Genomic DNA, 24,033 nt, shown 5'->3' with positions numbered 1-24,033 from the left:
GTGTGTATGAGATACCAGTCTGAGATATAAATTCACTTAAAATGTAATAGAGATGACTGCTTACATCTGATTTTTGTATAACTTCCAAGCATAGGTATTGTTTTCTATATTAAAACATCAAAATATCTATTGATTTCTAAATTTAGCAGTGTAATCAGAGGTTGCAAGATTTCCTCTTTATTTTTCTGTCGTTATATCTATGGTAAAATATGTACAAAGGCTTAACATGTTGAACAAAGGGCTACTTTATGATGCTTATGTTTGTAATAACATTTTAGATGCAGAAAACATCAATTGTTGGTATTCATCTATGAAGTATGTACTTCAATCACTTGATATACAAAATTTAGATACAAAGCTCAATAAATTAATTAAATTTGTAAAATGTAAACTTTGTAACAGTTTTAAAACATTTTGGTTGGTCAAAAGATCTGAAACCTTATCACAAGGTACTAGTAAATTAGAAAATTATTTCAACCTCAAGACTGACTTTATTTTGTAAAGGAGGCTTATTTATCTATTACAGATTTTGATTTTAGTATAAGAATAGCTATATGTAAAATGAGAATAAGTGCTCATGATCTTAGAATTGAGAAAGATAGATATAGTAAAAAGTACATAGAGAGAACTCAACATCTATGTCATCACTGCTTATCACATGGATCAAATTCTATTGAAGATGAGACCCATTTTACAGTAAATTGTCCATTATATGATGAACAGAGAAAATTATTATTTGATAAAGTTATCACTTTTTGTACTAATTTTAAAGAACTACATAATGATTAGAAATATTTCTGGCTGTTCACAAATGAGCATTTACCAACTCTCGTATGCCTAGGTAATTACGTTATTAAAGGTTTAGAAATAAGATCCAGATGTAAACAAAATATATAAAGTAATATGATATAATATTGTTACATGTATAATATTTAATATAATAGTTTGTAAAACACATGTTGTGGCTAGGGTCTGATCCTGTTCATGACCATGATAACGTTATAGTATGTATTAGTTTTCTGTTTTGCTTTTTCCAATCATATTGTGTTGTGAAATGATGCCCTTTATGGTTTCTTGATTAGATTAATAAAAATCTTATCTTATCTTATCTTCTTATATCAAGAACTTTAAAAATATAGCATTTACAACTAAAATTATTTGTTTTATGACCCAGGGGGTAGGCAATTTTCTCTGTTTTTTTTTAACCCTGGGGCCTCAATTTTCTAAATCATTCTGCTTTTTCTAGCAATTTGGAATATTTAGTACAGATTCAGGATAGAACACACTATTGTAAGTTTTGTTGGAAGATTTTTGTTTTTATCGCTTGTATTTATTATGCGTGGTGATAAAAAAAAAAGATTTTGGTGTTGCAGCTTACTTTTGGGTTCTCAAAAGGACACACACACACCATAAATGATATTCAGGAAGGATCTATGAATTTCAATGACTGCGAAGAGTAAATATAAGCACTTCTTAACAATTTAACTTATAAATATGCAAATATTATGAATTACGTTTGTATCCAGCACTTTATTTAAACTATGCATACTGTAAACTGTGAATTTTTGCTGAGTCATCATACATAAGACCCAGGATTCTATCAATCTTCATTAAATATTTTGTAAAACTTCATATTTGAGTTTATTTCTTTAAAATCTGTGAAATAAAGTAAATTTGCTTAAATTCTGAATGTTCCCCTTTTTCACACTATATAGAAAAGGGGGACAAAAGATACCAAAGGGACAGTCAAACTCATAAATCTAAACAAACTGACAACGCCTTAACTAAAAATGAAAAAGACAAACAGAAAAACAATAGTACACATGACACAACATAGAAAACTAAAGAATAAACAACGCTAAACCCACCAAAAACTAGGGGTGATCTTAGGTGCTTCAGAAGGGTAGGCAGCTCCTGCTTCACATGTGGCACTCGTCGTGTTGCTTATGTGATTACAAATCCGGTAAATTGTCTAATTCGGTAGGTCACATTCATGAAAGGGAAGGGGATTGTAGTTACGACGTAAGGAACATATCCGATATCATTTGTGAAACGGTTATTCCATAACGGTCAACCAACTCGTGATGGCGTCCGTAAAATTTACGAGGGGATGATTTCAACTTCACCATTTGGAACTCTTGCTTTAATAGCTTCCCTGTGAGCAGCAACCCTCTATCAAGAAAATCATGATAGGAAATGCAAGCACGGGAATATCGTATCATTGGGCGATATATATCCGGTATGCAGGTGCTGCTGGAATGTTGCTACTTAGAAATGGAAATTTCACAATTGGAAAGCTGAAATCATCTCTTTTGTCGTTAAGTTTTGTTTTCAAACCACCTTCATTGTCAATTCCTAGATGTAAGTCAAGATATGAAGCCGATTTAACTGTAACTGTAGTATCCTGTATCTCTAGTTCGATGGGATAGATGCGTTTCACATAGTCACCAAATTTTGAATTGTTTAGTGAAAGAACATCATCTATATAGCGGAAAGTAGTTAAAGGATATTGCTTACTTCTTATCTTTCTTCCTAAGAAGTTCCTGCATGAAGTCAGCCTCATAATAATAAAGAAACAAGCCGGCAAGTAGAGGGGCACAGTTTGTTCCCATTAGAATAACGACAGTCTGTTGAAAAACATATCCCCCGAACGTAACAAATATTTTGTCAATCAAGAAATCAAGCATCTTGATAATATCAGTTTCAGAGAATTTTTTGTTTGAATCAGAATGATTCTTTACAAAGTAGGATTTTTCCCTCCCTATGACAAGATGCTTGTATCTACGTTGGGCATTCTTTTTTATTAAGCAAAGTAATACCAACTCTTTCAATTTGTCTTTTAGTTTGGAATGTGGAATACTTATAGTATATAGGTTGCATTTCTGTAAAAAAATGACAAATGACAATTGTGTTGCTTAATTCCACAAAGACTGTTATATAGTTTATTAGTCAATACAAGTTAGAAATTAAAAAAAAATGTAACAATTTATATCAATTTATATCAGACGGAAAATTTAATTATGTACTTGGGAATAAATGGCAGATGCTTCATTAGTTCATGTGTACGTGATGGTCAAATATTGGACACAAACGATTAGATATAATTAAACAATAATCGTATACATCTGTTCATTACGTCTATAATTCGGAATTTTATCAGTAGTGGTCATGACATTGAAGATAATTAGATAATAAGTTATTACAATAGAAACTATAAAAGCCTAGGTTTACAATTAGTGTTCAATTCGAACACTTATTGTATTCTAGGTAAGTTTGAAATAATTTGAAATAAACTATTTATTCTTAAAATAATTTCTAAAAGTTAAATTTATTTATTTTTCATTAAAGAAAGTTTTGAGATCATAAATACTGTATTCGTTATAACTGCTTTATTATATTAAAAAAATATGTCTCTTTAGTGATGGTCATGGCCAACATATGTGAAATCCAAAGCATATATAAAAGATGAAGAGCTATAACCCAAAGGGTCCAAAAAGTATAGCCAAATCCGTGAAAGGAATCAGAGCTTTGCACGAGGGAGATACATTCCTTATTTTATAATAATTTTTACATTATGTAGCAGCAAATTTTAATAACACAAAAAAAAATCCGTATTTGCATGCCAGTACCGAAGTACTAGCTACTGGGCTAGTGATACCCGGGGTGACTAACAGTCCACCAGCAGAGGCATCGACCCAGTGGTAGTAATAACATTAACGGTACCATTTTATCTGCACCAGATGCGCATTTCGACATAACATGTCTTTTCAGTGATGCTCGTGGCCAAAATATTTGAAATCCAAAGCTTATATAAACGATGAAGAGCTATAATCCAAAGGGTCCAAAATGTATAGCCAAATCCGTGAAAGTAATCAGAGCTTTGCACGACATGCACGAGGAAGATGCATTCCTTATTTTGTGTATGTTTCATTTTTAAGCTTATATAAAAGATGAAGAGCTATAATGTATGTTTCATTTTTATTAATGTTTTTCATTTACAAATACTTTAGAAAAAACAATGTGTAAAATATTATCTAATATTGTAATGTTTTAACTTTATTCTTCATTAAACAATTCGAACACTTATTCATGTTATTGTATTCTAGCTTCTCCTGTTGCTGATTCCAGCCTATCTACCAATTGATTGTGAGTTTGTTTCCCCCTTATTGTGACATACGTCAATACTTTAGCACGGGTTATAAAATACAATAACAATTGTCAATACTAGTAACATTCCCAAGTTATGTCTCTTTGAGATGGAACACAGAGAGCATAACTGGGAAACAGTATGAAAACATAATTAATTTTCTATGAGTATTCAAGATCTCCCCAAAAGAGGCGTGTTTTGAGAAACAGCTGTATTGACAAAGTGCAACCTGTATTTTGTTGTTTTTGCAATTCTGATCGGATATTGTTAAATGTCTTATCGTTTATAGTTGTATTTCTAAATTTTTATTTTTTATTTGTATGCAAAAAAAAAGATAAGTAATCAACCAGTCATTTGATTTTAGTCTTTAACAATTATATGCACACGATTTATTTGTTTAACAATTTTATTCAGAAGATATACTGACATAGCTAGATACTTCTATTGATTATTAAATTACTAACACAATTCTATAGTAATCATGTTAAATAAAGGCAACAGTAGTATACCGCAATTGGCTTGCCACAAAACCAGGTTCAACCCACCGTTTCTGCTTAACATGTTCTATACCAAGTAAGGAAAATGGAAGTTGTTATCTTATAGTTTGTGTATGTGTGTGTTGCATTGTCGCTTGCTTTTGTTGCACTTCTGTGTTTCTGATTTTTGTTGTTTTCCTCTCATATTTGATTTGTTTCTCGTGTTGTTTTTTTTTTTACCCGGTCTTTGTTTTTTCTCAATCGATTTATGACTTTTGAACAGCGGTATTCTTCTGTTACCTTTATTTAGTATAAATATTCGAGGGCCAAAAAGAACTAACAAAACAAATACAATACAGGTCTGGTAAAAATTATATTACAAAATGGTTTTATAGTCATTATAAGCCAGTTTAGTTCCATAGTCATCACATGTGATTTATAATTAGCCTCCTGCTAGAGAAAACATAAAAAAATCAAAGACAATTCCAATTAAAGATAAACAACAATACTGGGATATGATTTACACAGGGTAAATTATTAAATACAGACACATATATGACTTACAACTTCCTTATATATATAATCCATACACGTATCATATCTGATATATTTAGTCCTGGTATCTATGATGAGTTTATTTTCACACATGAACTTTATTTCTTATTGCAATTATAGGGAATATTTCGAACATTTTAGTTGAAAGCATCACCGATATATAAAATTAATAAAGTAAAAAAAAACTTCACATTAATGACTATAGAAAGCTGGGACAATTTGAAAACGTAGTTGACAAAAATATTCCTAAAGGGAAATCACCTTAGACTTAGAACTACCTGTAAAAGTATGTAAACATTATTATACAATTTAACAAATCCTGGTCATGCAACCTAGCTAGTTAACCTCTCTTGATGTTGTGATGACATTTACATAAACATGGATAAAATGAACAATAACATGAACAATAACATAAAAAAACGTAAAAAAATACACATTTTATTTTGTTGAAGTATTGTAGTCTCATGCAAATTTGTTATTGTAACATAATTTAATTTTTTGACATTTTCTTTTTTAAGTGATTAAAATAAGTGCAAGTGAGTTATTGGTTAGTAAGAACCTATATAAATGAACAATCTGGATTCTTTAAAGGATAATTCTACTCGAATTGCATGAAATTTGCACTGCACATGCTGCATACAAATCTAGTTATAGGAACATGGATTTTACTCTGTGGAAGTCGGTGTTTATTCTTTTAGTTACTCTAAACACATTTACTACAGGTAAATTTTGTTTTATGTATTTACAAAAAAATATTAAAATAATTAGACAAAAATTCACCACATACCAAAAGGAAATGGAAATATGCATGCAACTATCAAAACCATAGATCATCGTATGGTCTTTAGCGATGAGCAAACTTCATACCGTAAAAGAAGCTTTACAAGTAACAGTTGTGATATGACAAAATGTGAAAAAATTAAACAAGAAAAAAAAGCCACCCTGATTTATGAATACACAATTATTAATGATATACAGCAAAAAAATTAAATACCAATGAAGTACAGGGACCTGACTAGTAAGTACAGACATAGATAACTCAGCCCAGCCTTTACCTGAGACAGTGGTACATAATAACAACATAAGAACACTTTCTAAAAATCAAAAGGAACGGGTTGAATCATCAAATCGTGCGCAGCCCAAAAATTAAATAACAAAGCAACAAAGCGAAACAACACACAGTACATAGATCACAACTTTTAATTATATAATTATCAATCGGTAGGCATCCAACATATTGATTTTAATGACGTCTACAACAGACAAAGGCATGTTATTGTATATAAGGCGCAAATATCAGTTCCGCCCGGATTTTATACATTACATGTCTTCAACACATTTTTTTGTTCGCAGCTTTGCTAGATTTATTTGTGTTTTTTTTAATTTGGTCACTGATGTTGTCTGTCTGTTTATTTAGCAAAAATTTTCGGAATTGTGGTCCTCAATTCTTTTCAACTCCGTACATTATTTGGCCTTTTAAACTTTTTTCGGATTGGATCTTCTCTGATGAGTCTTTTGTAGACGAAACGCGAGTCGGCGTAAATACAAAATGTAATCCAGGTATCTGTGGGGAGTTTATATATATGTTAAGATAGTTACGACTTCTCATCCCAACTATTGTCACATTTACTTATCATATCTGTTTGAGTTACTCCCGCAATTGTGTCGATATATGGGAACTGAACTTTAACCCACGGCGATACAAATGGGAGGTCAAAATAGCTAAATAATCCATAATTCCGTTTTGAAAGTTACCAAGCCAAGTCAAGAATATGACAGTTGTTTAATACTTGTTCTGTTGTTCAATATCGGTTGATTGTCAGTTGTATGGACTTCCAACCTTTTTAATTTGTCTTGGCCATGGAGTTCGATCTGTACCCATTCGTTTAACTTCTTTAAGCTATTGATTTTGACATTTGCTTAGGGACTATCAGTTAAGAGCTTTGTTGGAGTTTGACATTTGTGTAATTCAACATTTTAGACCCCGCCATCGCGGTTAAGGAGGCTCGAGGGTATAAAAATTCAGAAAAAAAACCCCAACATATTTTTTATTACAAATTTTATTTATTACTTTAGCAGTTGTTATTTTATCATATGGTACAAACATCATTCAAATAAATCAATTGGTTTTAGCATCAGATGACTTTTAAAATGTATGTATCACTGAAAAAGTTCCAAATTATCTCCCTTAGGTGCAAAAATGTCTTTTTTTTGCATTTAAATTGAAGTATCTTTTTAACTCATCAAGCGATTTCTGTAATTCAGATCTTTTTTTCATTTCGAAATTACCTCTTTTTCTCTTATTAATTCAACAGAAAAAAGTATGCTTCTTTCGATGGCAGATTGTGAGCCGAAAATGAACGGTGACCCCATTTTTTTTATTTTATATATTTTTCTAGAATACAAACATGACAAATGTAGCAGTATTTTAATAATTTGTTAAAACTGTTTGAATCAAATACTCAATTCACTATCACCTGATTGTTATTTTTCTATTTAGTATAAGATAAAGTTCATTTAAAAAAAAAAGTATAGCGAAATCGTATATTAAGTAAAAAAAATTATTTAGACCCGCGAGCCCCTATAACATTTGAATGCTTCGAAATCAAACAACGATCATTATTTTCTTTTTAGTAATATGTTGATCCTATTGGGAAAATCAACACGTGAGAAGTTTCATTTTAGAAATCGTTCACAAATGTAATTGGCGTCGTATTGATTTGTCTATACATTGTTGACAGTCATTCGATGACCTGTACTTGACACCTACTACGTCATTTGGTGGAAAGAAACTGTTGTCTCGTTGCCAATCATGCCAGAAATTCTTATTTGAATAGTAATTTTCATTATTAGTTTTCTCGAATCTTTTGTTGTCTTTAACGACAATCTAATATTCAATTGGTCTCATCCAAAGAATATAGATTGGAAATGAACCTTTACAAGAAGCAAAATCAACGTAAGCAGTAAACAGTATCTTGTAAAAGAGGGACGAAAGATACTAGAGGGAGAGTCAGACTCATAGATAGAAAATAAACTGACAACGACATGGGTAAAAAATAAAAAGACAATCAGACAAATAATAGTACAGAAAACATAACACAGAAAACCAAAGACTCAGCATCACGAACCCCACTAAAAACTGGGGATGATCTCATGTGCTCCGGAAGGGTAATGTGCTTCTATGAGATTTCTAAGACATGACTTAGCTTTGATTGATCTTTATTTTGATCGTTTTCCATGTGACTTATTTGTTTAGAATACAAACATGACAAATGTAGCAGTATTTTAACAATTGTTTAATCTGTTTGAATCATATACCCAATTCACTATTAGCAGGTTGTTAACTTAACATGAAAACAAACGTAACGTAGAAGAAGAAAATAAACTAATTGAGGTATCATCAGTTTATACCTATTATTCTTCAACATATTTAATATATACACACTGTCATACGAATTCTTTTAAAAAATGATAAAGAAGTTAATGCATCCTTTATTTCAGCATCGGTTGATCCCAAATGCATAGCTAAAGCAAACAGAGGCGACTGTCAATTTTACCAATGTTTTGAACAGCAGAGACAGTGTGGTAAATCTGGTTATCTTATTGGATATGGCTACAAGTACTGTAACAGATTCAAAAGTTTTTACTCCAGTTTTAGCACAGCTGGAAAAAATTGGATCAACTGTGTGAGGCCTTGTTTAACAAAAGCTCTGATAGGAAAATATCAAGAATCTTTGGGGCCAGGACAGAAATGTAAACAATTGAAGACGTCCGCCTTTGACACACATGTCAAGTGTTATCTGGATTGTGGATTCTGTAAGATCTATACATCTAACCTTTCAGCATTGCGTAAAGTTCTGAGTTTCACAGATCTTCTTTCAGTAGATTCATTGAAACAAATCATAAAGGTTGGAAAAGAATGTATTTTGGGGTGATACTGAAATTATTTATCCAATAAAGGAATGCATTCTGTATTCTCTGTTGAGGATTAAATCTACTTTTTTTCTACAAAGGAAACACTACCACAAACACACAACTACAAGACAAACAACTACATCTATATATCTTTTAACCAATATAAATAAACTCATCATAGATACCAGGACTAAATTTAGTATATACGACAGACGCGTTTCGTCTACAAAAGACTCATCAGTGACGCTCGAATCCAAAAAAGTTAAAAAGGCCAAAAAAAGTACGAAGTTGAAGAGCATTAGACCAAAATTCCTAAAAGTGTTGCCAAATACAGTAAGGTAATCTATGCCTGAGAAATCCCTCTGATTTAAGACTTAAAATTGTTTATATATATATACATGTTTTCGGAACTGTTGTTGATATTCACTGTAGCATCTTATGTTTAGACTACACTGAATATGACTTTTGTTATATGTATCCTTAACACCGCTGAATTTTGCCCACATTTCGATAGGAATATCTATGACTGTCAAAATGCATGGTCAACACAATTTTTAAGTAAATTTTTAAGGGCATGGTAGTATTAATAGCTTTAAAGTCAATTTACAGTTGAAACTTATTGGTCATGTCGAAAATTCCCTGCAGCCTATAATGTTCAAATATATTTCTTATCTGCTGTTGTTGAGAACTAGTTTCCAGATTTGCGGTCATTTGAAATTGACATTAACCAAAAGTCAATAATACATAGAATGCATTTGTTTTAGCATAATCATATCTCATTAACAACAGTAGATATTGTTCTTGTGGAATTCATTACCTACTTCTTTAAACAAATGCTAAAATGAGACAATTTACCTCTTTAAACAAATACTAGAATGAGACAATTGAGAGCTTATTATGCTCTGGAGTATGTTTTTCTTAAAGAACAAATTCCAGTAATGCTCAAAGGACTAGCAAACATGTACTTTAGATGGTTGCTTGATAATTCATACATGTTTAGGACAAATATAAGAACAATATCTTCAAATATACAAATGAGTTTAGCCCTTTTCAACTGATTTTTATAGTATGTTTTAATGTTGTACTATTACACCATTGTCACATGTAAGATGGAGTTTTGCATGCCTTCAAACTAGTTTAACCCGCCACATTCTGTATGTGTCTGTTCCAAGTCAGGAGCCTGTTATTCATTAGTTCTTAGTTGCTGTATATATTTGGGTTTTTTTTCATTCATTATTTTGTACATAAATCAGATAATAAGTTTTCTGTTTGAATTGTTTTACATTTGCATGTCATTTCAGTATAGGCCTTACTGTCTATGATGCAAGTAATCACAGAAACAATATCCCTGTTTAAATGAATGCTCAGCTCTTAGAAATATTCAATAAACATTGAACCAACACATTATCTTCTTATCAATATAATATCGATATTTCAATTGGGTAATACATAAAACAAGTTAATAACAAAAGCTTTTTCAAATTTATTTTTAAAAGCACCAGCTCTTTACTCTTGTTTTAAAATATCATACTTATTTTTTATCCCTTTCCTGAAGTCAGGGATAAAAATTATATTACAAAGCAATGATATCATGTAAACATAAATATTGCGATTTATGAAAAACCTTTTGATATACATGCAGTGAATTGCATTTATTCTAGTTTTATAAAAAAAATAATTACAAACTGAATGTTTAAGGAATATACAGAAAGCAGCACTATCCTCATGATTGTTATAAAATTTAAGTGTAATTAAAACTCATTGAAAAATCAGGGCAACTAAAACAATTTGAATTATCAAGCCAGTCACATTCCCCATTTCCATTCTCAATTTTACTATTTATTTAGAAAATTCCATCATGTTTATATTCTTGCAAAATTCTTTTTTCAAAATGCTTTAGTTACCCTGAATATGTATGTGTTGATCCAAAATCTTATTCATAAAATTTCCATAAAAAACTTAATTACAGAGCAGCTTTACAATTTGGACTAGTATTGTTATAAATTAAAAATGAAATTATCCTAGTTTGCACAGATAAATCCTGGCAACTAAACTTCCATCTAAATAAATATAATTACATAATAATCTTAAGTTATAAAACTATATGTATTGCACAACAACTGAAAACTATATATAGTCCTGTGACTATTCAGTAGATTGATCTCATAGTCTGATAGTACATGGAAGTTATGATGGAACCATCAACTGTTTCATTTTTCACAGTCAAAATTCTGAAAGATGAAGGCCATCATATCTTTCCCTTCAACTACTGTGATTGGCTGTTTCAGAATCTGAAGAACCATGGGTAATTCCATTGTTTGTATCCCAAAATGAAAATAACATCACATCATTGGTTGAATTTCTATTGTTTATTACATCTAGAACCAATCACGATGTTTAAAAATATTACCCAGGATGCATCAGATTTTGAAATGGTGATATTCTGAAGGTATTGTGAACATTTATCATAATGATTGGGATTTTTTAAGAAAGTACAAAGATGTGAGATTAGTTATGGTGATTTCAGGAAAAATCTGAATACAAAAGTATACATCAAATATCTGAATGCAAGCTCTAACTTTAGCAATACTCATCCAGCTGCATTAATAATTAATAGCTGTGCTTAATGTTCTATATTTTGTGTTCCTCAAAAAAAATTTACAAAATCTGATTTTTTTTTAAACTATCAAGCCAGTCACATAAGTGTTTTGATTTCCTGAATGGCAACTATAACCCCAAAAACCATACAAAAGTATATCTGTTACAGATCCCTTACAAAGTTTCTAAAAACTGTTATTTCAAATAATCAGACAAAATGCACTCTGTTTGTCATAAACTTGTCTAACATTTTTTAAGTCAATTGATTGATCACTTGGGACTCTTAATTTTTGAAATCAAATACAACAGACTGCCATGTAGTTTTATGAAAATACTAAAAATTACATAAAAATTACATTACTATCTAAAACATGCATATATTACTTTATATTCTTGCAACTGTAAGTTCAATTTAAAGTTAAGCTTCAGCAGCTAGTATTAAGTCAATTGTGACTCAACTGAGAAAAAGGCTTAAAAGTTGTCTTCATGATTTGTAGGTTTTTTTTCATTTCAAACTTTATCCAACAAACAACCTAAGATATAAACACAGACCTATATCCTATGTAAAACCTGTCAAGAAAACAGAATAACATTAAACTAGAGGCTCTAAAGAGCCTGTGTCGCTCACCTTGGTCTATGTGCATATTAAACAAAGGACACAAATGGATTCATGACAAAATTGTATTTTGGTGATGGTGATGTGTTTGAAGTTCTTACTTTACTGAACGATTTTGCTTCTTACAATTATATCCTTCATGAACTTTGCCCATTAGTAACAGAGAACTATATTTGGTAAAAATTTACATAAACTTACCAAATTAATGAAAATTGTTAAAAATTGACTATAAAGGGCAATAACTCCTTAAGGGGTCAATTGACCATTTAGGTCATGTTGACTTATTTGTAGATCTTACTTTGCTGAACATTATTGCTGTTTACAGTTTATCGCTATCTATAATAGTATTCAAGATAACCAAAAACGGCAAAATTTCTTTAAAAATTACCAATTGGAGGGCAGCAACCCAACAACCAGTTGTCCAATTCATCTGAAAAATTCAGGGCAGATAGATATTGACTTGATTAACAATTTAACTTCTTGTCAGATTTGCTCTAGATGCTTTGGTTTCATAGTTATAAGCAAAAAACTGCATTTTACCCCTATGTTCTATTTTTAGCCGTGGCGGCCATCTTGGTTGAATGGCCAGGTCATCGGACACATTTTTCAAACTAGATACCCCAAAGATGATTGTGGCCTAGTAGTTTCAGTGGAGATTTTGTAAAAGACTACTTAGATTTATGAAAAATGGTTAAAGATTGACTATAAAGGGCAATAACTCCTAAAGGGGTCAACTGACCATTTTGGTCTTGTAGACTTATTTGTAGATCTTACTTTGCTGAACATTATTGCTGTTTACAATTTATCTCTATCTATAATAATATTCAAGATAATAACCAAAAACAGCAAAATTTCCTCAAAATTACCAATTCAGGGGCAGCAACCCAACAACCGATTGACCGATTCATCTGAAAATTTCAGGGCAGATAGATCTTGACCTGATAAACATTTTTACCCCATGTCAGATTTCCTCTAAATGCTTTGGTTTTTGAGTTATAAGCCAAAAACTGCATTTTACCCCTATGTTCTATTTTTAGCGGTGGCGGCCATCTTGGTTGGTTGACCAGGTCACGCCACACATTTTTTAAACTAGATACCCCAAAGATGATTGTGGCCAAGTAGTTTCAGAGGAGAAGATTTTTGTAAAAGATTACTCTAATTTACGAAAAATGGTTAAAAATTGACTATAAAGGGCAATAACTCCTAAACGGGTCAACTGACCATTTTGGTCATGTTGACTTATTTGTAGATCTTACTTTGCTGAACATTATTGCTGTTTACAGTTTATCTCTATCTATAATAATATTCAAGATAATAACCAAAAACAGCAAAATTTCCTCAAAATTACCAATTCAGGGGCAGCAACCCAACAACCGATTGACCGATTCATCTGAAAATTTTAGGGCAGATAGATCTTGACCTGATAAACATTTTTATCCCATGTCAGATTTCCTCAAAATGCTTTGGTTTTTGAGTTATAAGCCAAAGACTGCATTTTACCCCTTTGTTCTATTTTCAGCCGTGGCGGCCATCTTGGTTGGTTGACCAGGTCACGCCACACATTTTTTAAACTAGATAACCCAAAGATGATTGTGGCCAAGTTTGGATTAATTTGGCCAAGTAGTTTCAGAGGAGAAGATTTTTGTAAAAGATTACTTTAATTAACGAAAAATGGTTAAAAATTGACTATAAAGGGCAATAACTCCTAAACGGGTCAACTGACCATTTTGGTCATGTTGACTTATTTGTAGATCTTACTTTGCTGAACATTATTGCTGTTTACAGTTTATCTCTAACTATAATAATATTCAAGATAATAACCAAAAACAGCAAAATTTCTTCAAAATTACCAATTCAGGGGCAGCAACCCAACAACCGATTGACCGATTCATCTGAAAATTTCAGGGCAGATAGATCTTGACCTGATAAACATTTTTACCCCATGTCAGATTTCCTCTAAATGCTTTGGTTTTTGAGTTATAAGCCAACAACTGCATTTTACCCCTATGTTCTATTTTTAGCCGTGGCGGCCATCTTGGTTGGTTGACCGGGTCACGCCACACATTTTTTAAACTAGATACTCCAATGATGATTGTGGCCAAGTTTGGTTTGATTTGGCCCAGTAGTTTCAGAGGAGAAGATTTTTGTAAAAGTTAACAACGACGGACGACGACGGACGACGATGGACGACGGACGCCAAGTGATGAGAAAAGCTCACTTGGCCCTTCGGGCCACTTGAGCTAAAAAATTAGTTTTCTGGTCCAGACGTTAGTGAAGTTTCAGATTCCTCTGTTATTGTCTCATATCCAGATTTTGGATTGGTCTCGGCATTCAATGTCTCTCTCTGCGCTTCTGTTAATTCTGCTATTGCTTTATAAAAGTCTGAAAAATCAACATATGGTTCAATTTTACCGTCTTCATCAAGTTCTAGTTTTGCACATTGGTAAAATCGACTAGGAAACCTTGTATCTCCACTACTTTGTGTTGATGATTCTGTACTGGTACCTCCATTACTGGTATTTAAAGTAGAGTCAGGTAAGGTGGATTCTAGTGTACTAGTTGTGGTTAGCATGATGTCCCTAGGTGGCGACCTCTGTTTCGTAGGAGTAGGAGTTCCTGCTGGGGATTGGGAACTGCTGTGATCTGACAGTTCTATACTAATAGATGGAGTCAGCGGTAAATGACTGGGAATTCTTGCTGGAGTGGGTGGAGACAATGGATTATAAGGTCCAGTTCGGTTTGGTGAATTAATTGCATTTGCCAATGGATAATTAAAATTTCGAACCAGCAGAGTTATGTCCCCTCGTTTCTTACACAAACTCTTTATTTCTGGGGTGCCAGTCATATATGCATCATGATGCATTCTCACAACCTTGTCAACGACAGCCTGTGCCACACCGTGCAGTGTGCCTTGAATTGAAAACTCTGCTGCCACCATGCGAGCCACTTCAACATTGACACGATCACACTGGATGGCATCTTGTAAGGCTTGATATAATCCATCTGACATGATAATCAGGAAACTGGAGGACTTGTCCAAAGGTATACCTCCATGAACATATGGATCAGCAATCACTGGTTCCCTGCTTGCATCCCTGAAAAAATAATTGAAAAGCCACTTCAGAATATTGATGATTTGTTATCAAATCAGCAGATTTATTCAATCCATAAAAATAATTAATCCAAAGTAGTTTTAAAATCAAAATAGGCCCAAAAGACAATTGCAGTTTTTGGAATTCATAATTTTTTTGTACCAGGTACATTTACTTAAAATTTTGTTAACTTAAGGGGGTTCGCGGGTCTAAATCATTTATATAGGATTTCTCTATATTTTTTATATAAACGAACTTTATCTTATAGTTAATAGAAAAATAAAATAAAAAAGTGGGGTCACCGTTCATTTGCGCTCACAATCTGCCTTCGAAAGAGGCATACATTTTTGTAAAGGTGTTTTTTTTCTGTTGAAGTAACAGGAGAAATAAAGGTAATATCGAAATAAAAAAAAGAAATTTATTCCAGAAATCGCTAATATTTTACAATAATTTAGTTTAAAAACAGCTTATATGGAATATTAAAAAAGATAGGTCACCGATGAATTGAAAAAGATATTTCAATTTTAGAGAAAAAAAATGGCATTTTTCCACCAAAGGGAGATAATTCGGAACTTTTTCAACGATGTATACATTTTGAAGATCATCTGGAGCCAACACGAATTGATTGTTTTGAATGATTTTTGTACCATATGATAAAGTAACAACTACAAAAGGAAATAAATAAAATTTGTAATGAAAATCAAATGTTTGATTTTTTTCTGAAATTTTTATACCCTGGAGCCTCCTTAAAAGTTTTTTATTCTGCCACACATCTTTAGAAGTTTTCAAGCAGGAATATGACAGCTGTTTTTCATTCGTTTGATGTGTTTGCACTTTTTATTTTGCCATTTAATATGGAACTTTCCATTATGAATCTTTCAGTTCAGTATTTTTCTTACCGGTTTTTTACTTTTTCCCAAAGAAAATGTTTATAAAACTATTCAAAGGAAAGTAACTTTTATAATTTATTCAGTGCAGAACCAAGCATACATACAGCAATAGATCAATATCTTTATATCCTCCTTTCACATGATAATCTCCTAGACATCTTGTACTGTCAGAACTTCCTATCAGTCTATGTTGTTTTAGTTTCTCCATGTCTAGACCTAACAATGCCATCCTGTTACATTCCTCCTCATTGACTAATGAGTGGTCCACTGATAACTGCATGACACGAAGCATGCCCTCTTGGTCAGTGATGCATAGCAAGGCCCTTGTATCACCTGAAATAAAATTTGAAAAATGTCTGTTAAATTCTGTTGATACTCTGAATTCATTTATACCCGGCCATATTTCTTTCTTACTTGAAGATTGTGGAATACTACAGACTTTTAGTTAAATTACTTTGAATGAATGTAATGATAATCCACAAAAATTACATCAAAATAGTAAAATGATCTCCAACCACAAGAAATAATATGAACAAATAAAAACATGTTTGGTGTGAGCCAAGGCTCTGTGTTGAAGACCATACTTTTGGCTCTAATGGTTTACTTTTACAAATTGTGACATGGATGGAGAATTGTCTCATTGGCACTCACACCACATCTTATATCTATTTGTAACCAGCTGTTTACATGATTAAATCTAGTTGCTCAAAACTCTCAGTTTAAATTTTAAGGTGAATTTGATCTCAAGAAAAAATTACATAAAGATTGCATCTGCCATCAGAATTAAAAATTTCTAATACTCACCTACATTGGCCACAAATAACTTATTTTTGTATATAAGTGAGACCGTAGCAGTTGTCCCCCCTGATATTTCTTTTTCTAAGTTGTCAAGCTGTTTCATGGTGTCTGGATACTGTTTACATGCTTCATAGTGACTGATACCCTGTAATGAAAATAACATGAAGATAATATAACAAAGCACACAGCTTGCAAATTTTGACAATCTCAGCATCATAAACAAAGTATATTTCTCTTTTTTCTACTTTAAATATATATTACTTTAAAGTCCTCCATCTTTTTTTTCACCATACTTCTTTATACCATTTGTTCACACATGCCACCACCTATTTTCATTTTGGAGATTATTCAAGAGTTATCTTGTCTTTAAACCAAATTTGCATAGGTTTTTTATAACCAAACAACATTTTCATGACTGTTCTATTAAAATAAATGTTGTTGGGTTAGAAGGGATTTACACTATCCCCAAACAATTTACACATGGCCTGTGCCGTGATATTTGAATTTTATCCTGAGCGATAGCGAAGGATAAAAAATACAAATATCACAGCCCAGGCTATATGTAAATTTCCAATAATCTATGGCTTCCATGAATTATTTCGATTCTAATAGGACAAATAGGATCATTAAAAAAAATGAAGCTAGGGTGGGTAAAGCTGTGTGTGTGGCTGTTCTTTTTTACTCCCAAATAGCTATATCTCAAACATTCTAATATATCCGTAGCTTCCATGGTTTTTTCGTGAACAACCGCTAAAATAAAAATCTGTTTCATTCTCAAAACCAACAATTTTCATTTTGATTTACATGTTTTTCTCATAAGCTACCGTCAAATCAAAAGTTGACATTTCGTAACTAAGGAGCCGCCATGTTGACTTGCTGAAATCAGTAAATATGCGAATAATGCAATAGAATAGAAAATCAAACAAAACTTAACTTGATATTCAATTTTAATACAATAGTAAACACCATTTCAATGGTTCATGTAACAGAAAACTTTCAACTCTAGCGTTTTCATTTGAATGACGTCATGTTTTGAAATGACTTAAATGCGCTAAAAACATTAATAGACTTTCGCGGAATTTTATTTTATTTTTATTTTGTTGGTTTCCCTGAGGTCTTGTGTATTACTTCTTTTTATTATGCATACAAATAAGAATAAAAGTGATTTTGTCTTTTTTTAAATGCAATTTTTAAAACAATAAAATCGGCAAAGGGTTTGCAAATAGGTTCCAATACATGTGGATTTACGTGGGAAGTATATTGTAACAGCCATTATTATGTACACCACAGAGTCTGGGCTAAGTATAGATATATCAAGAATTTTGTCACAGTGTTGTTTAAAAAGTGAAAGAAGCACTTCATTTTAGAAATAATAATTTTACATACTGTCATGACTGTGGATTCATTTATTTTTCGTGGATACCAATTTTCGTGGTTTGAGGAAAATTTACATATTCGTGGATATTTGATTTCGTGGTTTTGGCAAAGTCTACACTCATTCCTTTAGAAAATTTGTCATTCGTTGAACATTTGAATTCGTGGTTCTCTTGTTCCAACGAAATCCACGAAAATTTGTATCCAACGAATATTAATGAATCCACAGTACATCATTAAAAATACAACACTTTTTTATGTCCCACCACCCATAATTCATATTTTCATTTGTAACAGAAATGTTATTGTGGTGTCAAATAATTTTTGTGGAATAGTCTAAATACCCATTACTGAAATATTTTAACCAATAAAAGGTTTTTTACCTCTGGTAGTTGTAACTGTATTGTGGTCTTTTCAGCAAAAATATGGTCAATGGATTCAAAGAAACTCTTTTCAACAGCAATAAAGGCCTGAAATCAAAACAAATCTTATAACTTAATGTTAAAAGTGCTTACATATACCGTATAGCAGGTTATTTTCGCGGGGTGTAAATTTTCGCTTATTTTCACGGATAGAACAAATCGCCAAAATAAATTCCGCCAATTTAAAAGTGTACATGCAAAGGTTATGTTAAAAATGTTGAATCCGCCAAAATAATAACCGCCAAAATTTTTCGTATACCTTATTAAATGAAAATCGCGAAATTTTACAGTGCGAAAATAACCCGCTATACGGTAATAGCAAGAACTTGAAATGAATTACCTGTTGAAGAAACTTATCCTTCCTTATCATGCTTATGAAATGAATTACATGTTCAATACATGTATACTTATGAAATGCATTAACTGTTTAAGAAACTTATCCTTATGAAATGAATTACTTGTTCAAGACATGTATACTTATGAAATGCATTACTTGTTCAAGACATGTATACTTATGAAATGCATTACTTGTTCAAGACATGCATACTTATGAAATGCATATCCAACTTAAATACTAGAAGACCCCATTTTCATATTTCCATGTGAGTATCATTATGAAAAAAACAGCAAAAAAATGTTCTTTATCTATACAACCTTTCATTTAATTGCTACCTTTCAGGCCATAATCTTGGCAACTTTAGAAAAATAGCTAAAACTCACCTGTATAAGGGTGACAATTTGTTATTTACAAGTGGCGCAGGTTAAAAAAAATCATGTTAGATTTTTTAAAATGATCTAGGACTTATACTGAGATCAACGATATCATTACAAAAAACCTATACAACAGTGACTTTAACCGTCTTGGTAGTACTAACAAACATTAATGCATTAAAAAGATCCATTGATAATTATATGGTATTCATTACCTGATACAGTATTTCTTTAATTTCTTCATCAGTATTGTTGTTATTCAGTTGTCCAAGAAGAAGTTCAGCTGGCATTCTCTGTGCAGCAAAGTTAGCCACTCGACTTCCATCATGTCCATCAAAAACTCCATATAAAAAGCTTTCTGTATCTAGTAATCTGTATCAATAGTAGAAAATTAAATATAATATAGTATAAATCAATATTATGCTTAACGATAAAAAAATATATATCTTTTAGTCTCAACCAAAATATACCGTATAGGGTGATTTTCGTAGGTGTTAAAAGTATACAAAATACCTTGGCAGATTTAATATAGAAAAGAAGATGTGGTATGATTTTCAATGAGACAACTGTCCACAAGAGACCAAAATGACACAGATTTAAGTCATTAACAACTAAAGGTTACCGTACGGCCTTCAACAATGAGCAAAGTCCATACTGCATAGTCAGCTATAAAAGGCCCCGATATGACAATGTAAAATAATTCAAACGAGAAAACTAACGGCCTTATTTATATAAAAAAAATGAACAAATAACAAATATGTAACACATAAATAAACGACAACCACTGAATTACAAGCTCCTGACTTGGGACAGGCACATGCATATAAATTGTGGCGGGGTTAAAAGTTATAAACAATACCTCTGCATGTACACTTTAAATTTGGCGGAATTTATTTTGGCGAATTTGTTCAATCTGCAAGAATAAGCGAAAATTTACACCCTGTGAAAATGACCTGCTATACAGTACATGTATGTAGAAATAAGAAGATGTGGTTTGAGTTCCAATGAGAAAACTCTCCATCTAAGTCACAATGTCTGTAATAAGTAAACAATGATAGGTAAAGTTAGGGCCTTCAAAACAGAATCTTGACTCACACCAAACAGCAAGCCGTACAGTCATGACAGAGTGAAAAAAAATTCAAACTCAAAGTGTTTTTATTTACTCAAAAATGGTAATCATATTCATAATATGTGTTTATTTATTGTTTTATCTGTGTTCTCCCAATTAATATCATAAAGTATCTGGTACATTGTATATCAATGGAAATTGGAATTTTTTAAAATGCCATATATATCAATGTATATGTCATCAAATGACAAAGGCTTTGAAGTGATGTAGAGAAGCTGTAATAACACCATTTTACAGGGATACTTTTTTTCTGTATCCACATGTATCTAATGAAATAAAAGTTTAGTATACAAATCATGCAAATACGATAATAAGATAAATAGAACTTGTAAACAATTTAACAAAGCAAAGTACATGTACATCTGACAGTGTACATAAAAAATATATATACATATACATGTATTTAGTATGTAAATATAAGAATAAGAATGTTTAAAATATTTACAAAATGATGAAAATAAACGCAATATTTCGCTAGACCAACTAGCTTTATCAAGCGTGCATCTATCCAGGTGAAATCGGATGTAGATGATAAGAAACTTTTGCAGCTCAATGTATATGTTGAACTTAGCTGCCTTGAAAATAAGAAAATTTTGCAGCTCAATGTCTATGTTGAATTTGGATTGAGCTGCCTTAAAAATAAAAAGAATTTGCAGCTCCATGTATATGTTGCTCTTGGATTTAGCTGCCTTAAAAATACATAATTGGAAGTTGAAATTAGCAACGTTCATTGGCCGATATTACGGTATAAAAAGGACGATGCTTTGTTTTTAAATTATTCTTTATCTTTCCTGTATCTTTTCTCGTCTTTTTCGTTAAGACCATCAGGTTCTAAAGTGTGGAGTTGGTGGATCCAAAAGTTTTCTCTTCTCCTTCGCGCCGTGGTGTCCCACTCGGTGTTGACTTCTATAATTTGGAAAGTGACACTTTCCAAATTATAGAAGTCAACACCGAGTGGGACACCACGGCGCGAAGGAGAAGAGAAAACTTTTGGATCCACCAACTCCACACTTTAGAACCTGATGGTCTTAACGAAAAAGACGAGAAAAGATACAGGAAAGATAAAGAATAATTTAAAAACAAAGCATCGTCCTTTTTATACCGTAATATCGGCCAATGAACGTTGCTAATTTCAACTTCCAATTATGTATTTTTAAGGCAGCTAAATCCAAGAGCAACATATACATGGAGCTGCAAATTCTTTTTATTTTTAAGGCAGCTCAATCCAAATTCAACATAGACATTGAGCTGCAAAATTTTCTTATTTTCAAGGCAGCTAAGTTCAACATATACATTGAGCTGCAAAAGTTTCTTATCATCTACATCCGATTTCACCTGGATAGATGCACGCTTGATAAAGCTAGTTGGTCTAGCGAAATATTGCGTTTATTTTCATCATTTTGTAAATATTTTAAACATTCTTATTCTTATATTTACATACTAAATAGTGTGTTAAAATTACATTGTTAGGCAATCTATAATTTTATTTGTGTAATTGAATTAATCTCTGTACTGATTAATCCACACTCCCATAGATTTGTATGTCATGTGCTGCTATTTATAGGCACTTACATATACATGTATCATGTATATTGCAAAATGTAACATATATGTTATCACAGTTTTCATGGTTTTTGGGGTCTTTTAGTCCACATTGACAATATCAAATGTATGTTATTTTTTCTCTCATTACTTATCTAAGTTATACCCTTGACAAATTAAAGCTATACATTTGTACTAAATTGTACTACATGTAGGTAAGTAAAATCAATTGAATTATACCTAAAATGAAAACTCCTGTCTTCAAATTCATGTTCTTCTTGTCTAAACCCGTCTTCTCTGTAGAGTTGATTTGTTGAGAATCCAACCCCAGAAAGCTGACAAACAGGCAAGTCATCAGTCCAGCTCAATGCATGACTCTGAAAAAATACAAAACAGAAACATTTGACAAACAGGCAAGTCATCAGTTCAGATCAATGCATGACTCTGAAAAACATACAACAGAAAAGCTAACAAACAAGCAAGTCATCAGTCCAGCTCAAAGCATGACTCTGAAAAACATAAAACAGAAAAGCTGACAAACAGGCAAGTCATCAGTCCAGCTCAATGCATGACTCTGAAAAACATACAACAGAAAAGCTAACAAACAAGCAAGTCATCAGTCCAGCTCAAAGCATGACTCTGAAAAACATAAAACAGAAAGCTGACAAACAGGCAAGTCAGCAGTCCAGCTCAATGCATGACTCTGAAAAACATAAAACAGAAAAGCTGACAAACAGGCAAGTCATCAGTTAGCAATTAAGCATTTTTTTCCATTTGTAAAGGGGCATACATGTAAAATATAACTATAGAATGGTACAAAATGTAACAGTAACACCATAAAAAATCATACTTGATCTGTTTTTGTGGTACAAATATAATAAGCATTTTCTATAAGTTGTATAACATTTGGTTGGGGCAAACTTAAACTTGTATAAGTTAGAGAATGGAAAAAAAAAATTAGCCCATTTTACGGTTTTAAAGGATTTAAAAGGGGCGTGTCTCTAGAACGGTAAAAGTGACACCCCAAATTACATACTTGATCTGTGTTTTGTAGTATACGTAATAAGCATTAGGTATAAGTGTTATTTGGTCGTACATGCTACCCCATGTTTTAATATACATATCGTTAAATTACATACATGTACTCTATGTCCTCCCCTACATTCATTTTGAAATATTCCAAAAGGACCCTTTCAAAAAAAGTATTTAGGTGGCAAGTTTGCCAGCTGCCGATTCTTAACTTGGTACCGAAGTGGCTGGAATTCGTGTTGGAATGGCTAAGGAAAGGAAAAGGCAGGGACAGAGGCAGAACCACTACAAGAGCCCTTCCTCTTCCTCAAGTACACTTAGACATACACATAGAATAAAATTTCCGTAATCTTTGATTATTATAAAAGTAAAACCGTACCCCTAATCTAGGAGGAGACCCTACAGATCCGTTTGGAAGTCTAGTTGTAGCCATATCCCGATAAAGTTGGCAATGAACATGAATTTCTACATTTTTTTTAAGAACGGAAGTTGTTATCATTCGGATTCTTTCCACAGGTGTTGCAAAAACCTAAAACACTGCCCCGATATTAAATAACTGTTAAAAACCGATAGATAAAATTTAGCAAGGTATTATCACAACGACCTTCAATAAGTATCGAAGGCTCTAAGACTGCCTCTTTGTTCATTTAACTCTCATGTTCAGCGTTAAGAAATGTACTAAGATTAGTTTAGAAAAAATCTAAAATTTTGAATTGAGAGACAAGACAAGACAATATCA

General features: G+C 32.0%; 2 protein-coding genes across 4 annotated transcripts in view; one reads left to right on the top strand and one right to left on the bottom strand.

Moving 5' to 3' along the window:
• Positions 1–23,822, bottom strand: part of LOC134724557 (TGF-beta-activated kinase 1 and MAP3K7-binding protein 1-like) — a 381,784-nt gene extending 357,962 nt beyond the window's left edge. The window contains exons 1-7 of one of the 2 annotated variants that reach the window (XR_010108446.1): positions 23,674–23,822; positions 22,506–22,642; positions 19,810–19,966; positions 18,845–18,931; positions 17,094–17,232; positions 16,394–16,622; positions 12,283–15,402 (exon numbers count right to left, since the gene is read on the bottom strand). Coding sequence is in view for 1 of the 2 variants with exons in the window: in XM_063587656.1 (XP_063443726.1) it covers positions 14,556–15,402; positions 16,394–16,622; positions 17,094–17,232; positions 18,845–18,931; positions 19,810–19,966; positions 22,506–22,642; positions 23,674–23,793 (1,716 nt within the window). In the remaining variant the exon portion in view is untranslated. Of the gene's footprint in view, positions 1–10,563; positions 15,403–16,393; positions 16,623–17,093; positions 17,233–18,844; positions 18,932–19,809; positions 19,967–22,505; positions 22,643–23,673 lie in introns of those variants that run through there. The other variant, XM_063587656.1, reaches the window with a different exon arrangement.
• LOC134724562 (uncharacterized) lies at positions 4,093–9,152 on the top strand. 2 transcript variants are annotated; one of them, XM_063587662.1, is made up of 3 exons: positions 4,093–4,146; positions 5,697–5,900; positions 8,680–9,152. In XM_063587662.1, exons 2-3 carry the CDS (start codon positions 5,837–5,839, stop codon positions 9,111–9,113), a joined length of 498 nt encoding a protein of 165 aa, XP_063443732.1. In that variant the 5' UTR covers positions 4,093–4,146; positions 5,697–5,836; the 3' UTR covers positions 9,114–9,152. The 2 variants fall into 2 exon arrangements, with proteins under 2 accessions (XP_063443732.1, XP_063443733.1); XM_063587663.1 differs by having other exon boundaries at positions 4,108–4,146; positions 5,827–5,900.
• Positions 23,823–24,033: the final 211 nt, after the last annotated feature.

Source organism: Mytilus trossulus, chromosome 7 (genome assembly GCF_036588685.1).
Source record: "Mytilus trossulus isolate FHL-02 chromosome 7, PNRI_Mtr1.1.1.hap1, whole genome shotgun sequence".
NCBI lineage: Eukaryota > Metazoa > Mollusca > Bivalvia > Mytilida > Mytilidae > Mytilus > Mytilus trossulus.
Note: the sequence above shows the minus strand (reverse complement) of the source record. Positions and strands in the feature narration are given on the sequence as shown.